General features: G+C 42.5%; 2 protein-coding genes across 3 annotated transcripts; one reads left to right on the forward strand and one right to left on the reverse strand.

Annotated features, from left to right (window-relative positions):
• Window positions 1–2,263: 2,263 nt before the first annotated feature.
• Window positions 2,264–5,150, forward strand: LOC115058813 (G-protein coupled receptor 4-like). Of its 2 annotated transcripts, XM_029526344.1 has the most exons (4): window positions 2,264–2,742; window positions 2,829–3,681; window positions 3,963–4,109; window positions 4,197–5,150. In XM_029526344.1, exons 2-4 carry the CDS (start codon window positions 3,101–3,103, stop codon window positions 4,384–4,386), a joined length of 918 nt encoding a protein of 305 aa, XP_029382204.1. In that variant the 5' UTR covers window positions 2,264–2,742; window positions 2,829–3,100; the 3' UTR covers window positions 4,387–5,150. The 2 variants fall into 2 exon arrangements, with proteins under 2 accessions (XP_029382204.1, XP_029382203.1); XM_029526343.1 differs by having other exon boundaries at window positions 2,268–2,742; window positions 3,963–5,149.
• On the reverse strand, window positions 4,902–7,917 carry LOC115058812 (prostaglandin D2 receptor 2-like). Its single transcript, XM_029526342.1, has 2 exons — window positions 7,847–7,917; window positions 4,902–6,700 (listed from the first exon to the last, which is right to left on the reverse strand). The coding sequence occupies exon 2, from the start codon at window positions 6,673–6,675 to the stop codon at window positions 5,548–5,550; it is 1,128 nt and encodes a 375-aa protein (XP_029382202.1). The 5' UTR covers window positions 6,676–6,700; window positions 7,847–7,917; the 3' UTR covers window positions 4,902–5,547.
• Window positions 7,918–8,126: the final 209 nt, after the last annotated feature.

Raw genomic sequence — 8,126 nt, forward strand, 5'->3', positions numbered from 1 at the left:
CTTTAGTGAGGGTGGTACACACTGAAGGTCTCTCACAAGGCTGACACATAGATAAATTAAACTATTCACAACAGCAAAGTTTCATCCCATTCCAGTATCATCCCATGGCAATATGCATGTAGAAGATTTTGGTGAGAGCCCATGTGCACTATGTACAGGCAAAATATAAAATCTGATCTCAACTACATAATGGTAAACTTTTCTGATTGTATGTTGCACATTTGTGACTTGCATATTCAGGGATTGACAAAAGGGAAACAATAGCAGCCGCCCAGCTACCAGTACAAATAAAGCTGCAAAATAAATCAGGGAAATTAAAGGTCAGAAGGAATAAGTAATATTTCTTTCAAACTATGGTGGTGTTCAAACCTTATTCCACAGAGCCAAGTGGCTGTACAAATGGTTCATAGGGGATGATGATAAATTGGTTGCAGCAGTAGAAGTAGGAGATTCAGTATTTGGCTCATATTGCAGCAGGAAGGTGTGTATACATATGCAAAGGAATAGGCCATGTAGCTGTGAAGGTGAATACACCACCCCATCCAGGCAGGCTGATGACTTGGGCAAAGTAGCAAGGCAAAGCCGGCTGGCAAGGGTGTGAACAGAGGCGAAGGCAAAGCAATTGATGATCGAAGCAATAAAAGAGGCAAAACACCAGTGGTTCCCTTCACTTTGGCACAGTACAGGAGTTCCCATCATGCAGTGCGTTTACAAAGAAGGGGAGAGCGTCAGACCACCTCTGCAGCAACAACAGAAATCCAAAATTCATGCCAACAGAGAATCATCAATCTGTTTCTCTGAGCAAGTTGCAATTACAACAAACAAACAAATAAATAAATAAATACAAAACAAGCAAACATTGATGTGGGTTAGGTATGGTAGTTGTTAAAGTTAAAATCCTCCTGTAACAAACACAACGACCACAAACTGATGAGTTGGAAAAGCATTCCAGCTTGCTGTATGAGCTTCACTCAGTTCAATTGGGCCGGTACCTCCGAGGGGTCAAGGCTGAAACACATGGCAGTGGCTTCAAAGTCGACCTACTCCTACATGTACACGGACAGTCGGACTGGAGCTGGAGGAGTGTGCTAAAGTTTTGCGCTAAGCTATGACCCAGAAGTCAAACGTAAATGCAAGCGTAGGAGGTCAGACAAAAGAAAAATCTGCAGCAAAAGCCCATTTTTGGGCAGATAGAGAGGCTAAGTTGCTAGCTAGCTAGGTCTTTTTTTTCTTTCCACCTTGGTTGTGGTCTGTGACGTCACAGGTCAATCAGTAGTGGCCCGTTACCCACAAGCCGAAAGAGCGCATATCGTCACCAATCGTAGCGCAGGCGACAAATAAATCCATTTCGTGCATGTACAGTATACTGGGGCAAGGACAGAAGTCTGATTAGATGGCTTTATCAAGCTATAACCAAAAATGTACTTAACTGTGCATGTAAACGTACTGAATGATTTCTGGAACAGTGGACCCCCTGCAGTGTGCAGCCAGTCTTCTGCAAGAATTTCTTACCATGATGTTTCTATACCTGGACCTTGTCCAGGAACACTGCGCCTGCAGATTTGCTGTGTGTGCAGTGTTGAGCTCATATCTCTCCTCATGCCCAAAGAAATATACACAGGGGCAGGGAGTAGGTAACATTTCTGGGGGCTCGTCATCTTAATAGCGAATTATTTAATAAATCAAAGATTGGTGACATTTAAAGGAAACAAAGTGAGTGATTAGATCCTCCTGCTTTTGAAACCATGTAGTAAAAAAATGTCTTGGACCCATTGTCCCAAACTTATCCATTCTTCACCAACACAATTTCAATTGTGTACATTTTTTTTCTTCTCCCAGGGGTGCCTGAGAAAATTTCATCTGGGTTAAATTTAACATATTCACTGCCTACCAACAGTTTTAGGTTAACCAGGTTTGGAGATTGGAGTTTTAATCTGTCGTGTCATCTAACATCTACATTTGTTTTCCTGCAACATATTTGTCCTTAGTTTTATCTAACTCAGTCTTGCAGATCAGGCATGTGCATGCACAGCACCCTGTTGGCTTTGTCCCGCAGTTGAGTTTTGCACTGATTTGTTCTCATTTTCAGCAAACTGAGCATCATGTAACCTTACTCACAACCTCAACACACACTCACATGCGCATGCACAACACAATCTTGGGGCTTTTTGACCATGAGAACAGATTTATGTTTCCTTCACATATATTGTCCAAGCACACACACTTTGCAACTTTGCAAGTTCACTTAATAAGGAGAAAAGTTTATTTTTGTTTACTTTTAAAACACACCTAAAAGAAATTCCTACATGTTTACATCATAGAAACTATTTTCAAATGTGTTGAAAAGCATGTTTGAAGACAGCATACAGCAAATGAGTTAATGTGTTTGATGGCAGAGAGCCAAAAGTCAACAATCTAGAGGGCATTAGTGGACACTGAATATTAGTTCCACCCCTCAAAGCCCCTGTTCACCTCAATCATCCTCTCTACTACTGGCCTAAATGAGAGAGAGAGAGAGAGAGAAAGGGAGAGTGTGTGTTTTTGTTCTGGAGGAGAAAGGCATTCTCCTGCCTCAGGATGTTGCCTTTAAAGCTGAAGAAGTGGGCTTCCTGTGGAGGAAACGATCACAGAATAGATGAGGCTTGGTCGAGACACCGTGTTCCCAACATTTTCTTGAGTGCAGGTCACTGAGCTGCAGAGTGGACAGTGAGCCTCAGTGGAACCTAGTCGCAGCCCAGAGAGGTGAGTGGAAAGGCTTGCTTTGGGATTTTTGGTTTAATTCCCTGTGTACTTACTGACAGTAAAATGCACATCTCTGTGTTTTGCAGGTCCTGTGCTACTTCCCTTAATGGATCCTGGGTTCTTTGAGGAACTGGCGGCTGGTAGCATGAAGTGTGACGCTGACCTCCTTTGGAGGAAAATGCTTTTGTGAATATTACACAATGGACCAATGACAAGTAGATGAGTCAAACTTGGACCTTTATGTCTTCAAGATCTTTAAGTGAATGAATGGGTATTTCTACACCCACTGTGAGTGTCAGTCCACGTTAGAGTGAGGTTTATTTTAGTTTCCCATGTCAGGTGTTCGACTGGCAGTGAAATGTCCAATGAAAGCTGCAACTTCCCTTTAGACATGGACAGGTTCGGCTTGACCTGTATCTATGGCCTGATCTTCTCCTTGGGCCTCCCTAGCAACCTGCTGTCTCTCTGGGGACTGTACCAACTGGGTCGCTCGGGCGGGGGAAGCTGCCAGCTGGTCTACATCCTCAACCTGCTGCTGTCAGATCTCCTGCAGCTGCTCACCTTACCCCTGTGGATCATCTACCTGCAGGGCGCGCACCGCTGGCCCTATGGCCAACTAACCTGTGAGCTGGTCGGTTACGTGTTTTATGTGAACGTCTATGCCAGCGTCATGTTCCTGTGCCTGATAGCGCTGGACCGCTGCCTGGCCATCGTGTACCCACTGAGCAGCCGCAGGGTGCGGACGGTCAGGGTGGCAGCAGTGTTAGGTGTAGCCATGTGGACCCTCACCTTCCTGTTCTGTCTGAGTGGACTGCTCCCATCAGTCTTTGACTCTGACAGACTGTTGTGCCTGGAGCAGTACCCCGTCAGTCCCAGATACGCCCTCTTCAAGATCACTACTGTGGTCCTTGGATTTCTGCTGCCATGTGCCATACTAGGGTGAGTTAACCCTAAACACTCAGTGAGGTAGTTCTTGTTTCAACCTGTTCATGTAAAGTGGTCTGACAAGAACTTATCAGTCATCTAAATCGCCAAATTTTTGGAGCAGCAAAGGAGACGCAGATGTTTTACAAACAACCTCTTTGAGGCTGAAGTGCTATTTGAGCAGTAGCATCCCATGGCTTTAATCGCAAAACCTCAGATTTTCCTATAAATAAGCCACCTTGTATGTTCTGTTGACCTAGCAGAGCAATAATCTGCATCTCTGCTTCCTCCCTCAGATACACCTCAGCTCACATTGGGGTGACACTCCGACGATCCCCTTCTCTGTCAGACCACGAGCGTAACAAAATTGTGGGCATATTGGTTGTCATCACCATCAATTTTATTGTCGTCTTCGGGCCGTATCACCTTATTGGTGGATACAGGTTTGTGTCCTTGCTGCTGACTGATGAGCCATGCGGATTGGAACGTTCTATTTTCCTCATCTATCGCCTGTGCTACGGTCTCACCAGCCTCAACACCCTGCTGGACCCTCTCTTCTACATCTTCCTGTGTCCCGATGCTCGGCTAGAGCTGCAAAGGTCCCTGCCGTGCCTGGGAAGGGGGCAGAATGCCGGGAAAAAACAGAGCCTCAGTATCAGAGCCAATACAGACGCCGAGGGGGAGAAAGAAACTAGACACAATAATCCTCTTCCGATATGACCACAGTCCTGACTACACTAAGCAATTGTGCCACCCAGTGGATATGCATAGGGTTTCTGCTACTGCAGTTTTTGGTTTTAGCTTCTCATTTATAGATATCTAAATACTGATTCAGAAGCTGATGAAAATAGAAAATGTGCTTAAAACAAAGACTCCAAGGCCTAAAGACTTGGTCTGCTGATTTTAATCACATCGGTAATAATTTGTGTCTAATTAACTCAGAATGTGGAAAATTGTTTCATATTTGTCAAAAGTGGAATGAAAATATGACAAATACAACTTTGTGCCTTCAAAGAAAAGACATAAACTGTTAGAAATAAGTTATTCAGGTTGTTTTTTTTTTTTTTTTTATCAGAATCTGACCTTGGACACAATGAGAACATTCTGTGTAAAGTTCACCATATTCATGTGCACCAAACAGGCAGATAAAATCTCTAGAGTTCTCACACGTGACTCAGAGCTGACACATTTTTCGTGAAAGAAATAAAAAAAAAAAGGGAGTGATGTATCAACACATGATTTGAAGTTGAAATAAGTGCTTTAATTAATTTTTTTTTATTTTCTTGGTTTTCTTTGCATTCCAGCAGTTTTCATTAATTTGAACAGGAGAAGTGCTGCAATTCAAGCAAACACTGACTGTGTGTATTCAGGTCATGCCATTTAAGTCATTCTAACCAAATATTCAGATGTCAAGGAAAGAAAGGAAAGCTAATTTTTAGGTAGAGGCCTGTGAAAGTCACAGAACACATATATATATACATATATATATATGATGTAAAACTACACTGAAAGGGTCTTTTTTCTTTTAAAAAGACAAATATCACCCCACACACACACACACACACACACACACACACACACAAACAGGAAATGTGTAACACATGGGACTTAAGCAGAAACAAATTAAAAGCCTACCAGGAACAGAAGTGATTAAACCTGATTGGCTGCTTCTTAATTTGATATATCTATTCAGGTAGTGAGAAGCATTACATACATACAGTAGCTGTGCAAGAGGTGAATACAAACTAATCAGATGATATTATGCTTATAGCACAGCTGGTAAACATGGATTAAGTTGCAAACACACAGCATCAATAGCAATATTGACCAATAGAAAAAAATTCTGGGCGAATTTTTCAATCAATATTTTTTCATGTATTACTAAATAGCTGTAATAGTAGTTTGCTCCAGCGCCAGTTCCTCTGATTTCAAATTCACATTCCCAGTAGAATTCTGAAGCCTGTTTAATGACCTGGAGATGCTGATGGAGCTTCGCCCGGAGCTGCGGCGCCGTGCCAGCTCTGCCAGATCCTCAGCCAGAACGCTCTCCATCACTGCGCCCAGGGAATGTCTGATCTTACTGCACAGGTCAGGACAGCTAAACACGTACAGAATGGGGTTCAGGACGCTGTTGAGGAAGCCGATGGTTGCTGACACTGGGAGGGCTTTGCTTGCTTGTGTCTGCAATGCACTTCCATTGGCAGCCATCACCTCTAAGATGATAAAAAGGTGGTACGGAGTCCAGCAGAGTATGAAAGTCACCACCACTGCCACGACGAGCCGAACAAAACGGAAGGGGCGTCGGCAGCCTCTGTGCGCCAAGGTAGCACTTACAGCGGAATAGCTGAGGATGATGACTAGCAGAGGGATGAGGAAGGCTAAGAAGAGCTTCATGAAGGCCAAAGCCTCCTTGCGATATTTACACAAAGCTTTCAGATCATATGGCTCACTGGGGAGGAAGCCTCTAGCATAATTGTAGTAACAGAGAGTCTTGCCGCTGGGTAGGGTTGTGGTGTCACGGTATATGTAGAAGGGGATTGTGCACAGAATAGCCAAGGCCCAAATCGCCCCGCATATCTTCCCAACTGCCTTGACGTTCCTATGGTTTTGGGCCCAGACGGGTCTCAGCACCACAAGGCAGCGGTCCATTGAGATCGCTGCCAGAAGGAAGGCACTAAAAAACATGTTGAGGAAGAAGATGGAAGAATGGATGCGGCAGAAGGTTGGGCCCAGTGTCCAGGTGTCGCCCCGCGCCATGTAAAGCGTGAAGAAGGGCAGGGACAAGGTGGCCAGCAGGTCAGAGGCTGCCAGGTTCAGGATCCACATGCTGATGACAGAGCGGCGGACGTGGAAGCCCACTACTGCAAGGATGAGGAGGTTTTCTATGATGCCAATGGTAGAGACCACGCCATGGAGGGAAATGATGAAAATTTTCAAAGAACTCAAGTTGACTTGGTGTGATGGATTCACGGTGATGTTTGCCGTATGATTGAAATGACAATGAACCATCTTTGTGACGTCACAGTGCTGTGACCTACAACAGAGAAGGAGTTAAAACAAGAAGTGACAATTTTATTTCAAATTTAGAATTTGACTTACTAAGGTGTTCTCCTTCAACATTGTATTGCTATTTACTTATTTAGTTTTATGCGCAGTAACAATGCCAATTTGAGGTTTTTCTAAGCGAGCAAAATGTACTTTAGGCTCATATACGATAACATCATCACATTCTTCACAAACTGCTGAATAACTGGAAAACGGAGAAATGTTCTAACACCACAATAATTGTGTTATCGTTCATCTGACAGTGGCTTTAGCATGCAATGATATGTCTTGTTATTTATGAAGTGTTCATTTCTTTAATATTAGTACTAAAACATTTCATAGAAAAATAGAAAGAAGCAAAGGCTTAATTCTGTGAATGTTGTCCAGAGAAATTAACCTCATCGTTACAACCACAGACATCAGTTCAACTCTCCATATCTGGACAGGCCAATGTCACAGACCCACTGATGATTTGGGCACTCGTGCTCAGAAATAACAACCCCAAATTTTAACATTACAGCATAGAACCACATAAAATGTCACTGTACTGTTGATTTCACCTGCTAACGGCAGGATGTTTTGTGGTGTCAGTGGATGCTGGCTGTGATCTGTTACTCTTCAAAAAAAATCATTATCACAGCCTCTAACTTTTAATAATCTTATCTTTCACATCAACCACATGCTCTCTGCAGTTCTACTCAAGATTAGCAGTTGAACTGTTACAGTAACTGAATGCACTTTACATCGGTATTTCTACCTGTTGATGAATTTATTATATAGCAGTAAAAGTAAAAAAAAGAAAATAAGAAAGGTACACAGCATGATTTAAACACTTTGATTTATGTCTTTAGAAAAGTGTTATGGGGAACACTTTATATAATTTCAATGAGGTGTGGTCAATGTGTTAGTAACTGGCTATTTGTAATTTTAATTCTGCTGATGAAGCCAGAACTACAGCATGAAGAATAACTTTAAAAAGCTAAAACTCAAAATATAATTTAAAACAATGAAGCATTTTATCATTGCGTGGCTAACAATAGACAATTGATAAATTGTTTAAATTTTTGGTTTATCAGCAACACTGAAGCTTTCACTTCAACCCACTTGCACAAGGATAAAAAAAAAAAATGCTCACCTCTATTGTCTGGATGTGATGTGTTCCGTCTCACGTTATTAATGATTAGTCAATAGTACCCCGCACGAGCTACATGGGTGTGCAAAACAGTAATAGGAAGTCAAAACCTCAAAAGGAAGAACAGATAAAAAAAAAAAAAAAAAACGATCTCATTTGTTGACACCTTTGAACACCAAGCCAGACCTATACATGCAGCCTGTTTTAGTCTGCTATTCTCTGAACACAAAGTGTTACTCAGGAAGTAAATTTGCAAATAGTGGGCATCTTTGTTGTCAGTCTG

Source organism: Echeneis naucrates, chromosome 18, assembly GCF_900963305.1.
Source record: "Echeneis naucrates chromosome 18, fEcheNa1.1, whole genome shotgun sequence".
Taxonomy (NCBI): Eukaryota; Metazoa; Chordata; class Actinopteri; order Carangiformes; family Echeneidae; genus Echeneis; species Echeneis naucrates.

Coding starts and splice junctions, on each gene's coding strand:
- LOC115058812 (XM_029526342.1), bottom strand. CDS start 6,675: ATGGTTCATTGTCATTTCAATCATACGGCAAACATCACCGTGAATCCA.
- LOC115058813 (XM_029526343.1), top strand. CDS start 3,101: ATGTCCAATGAAAGCTGCAACTTCCCTTTAGACATGGACAGGTTCGGC. Junction 3,682..3,962: donor CTGCCATGTGCCATACTAGG/GTGAGTTAACCC, acceptor TTCCTCCCTCAG/ATACACCTCAGCTCACATTG.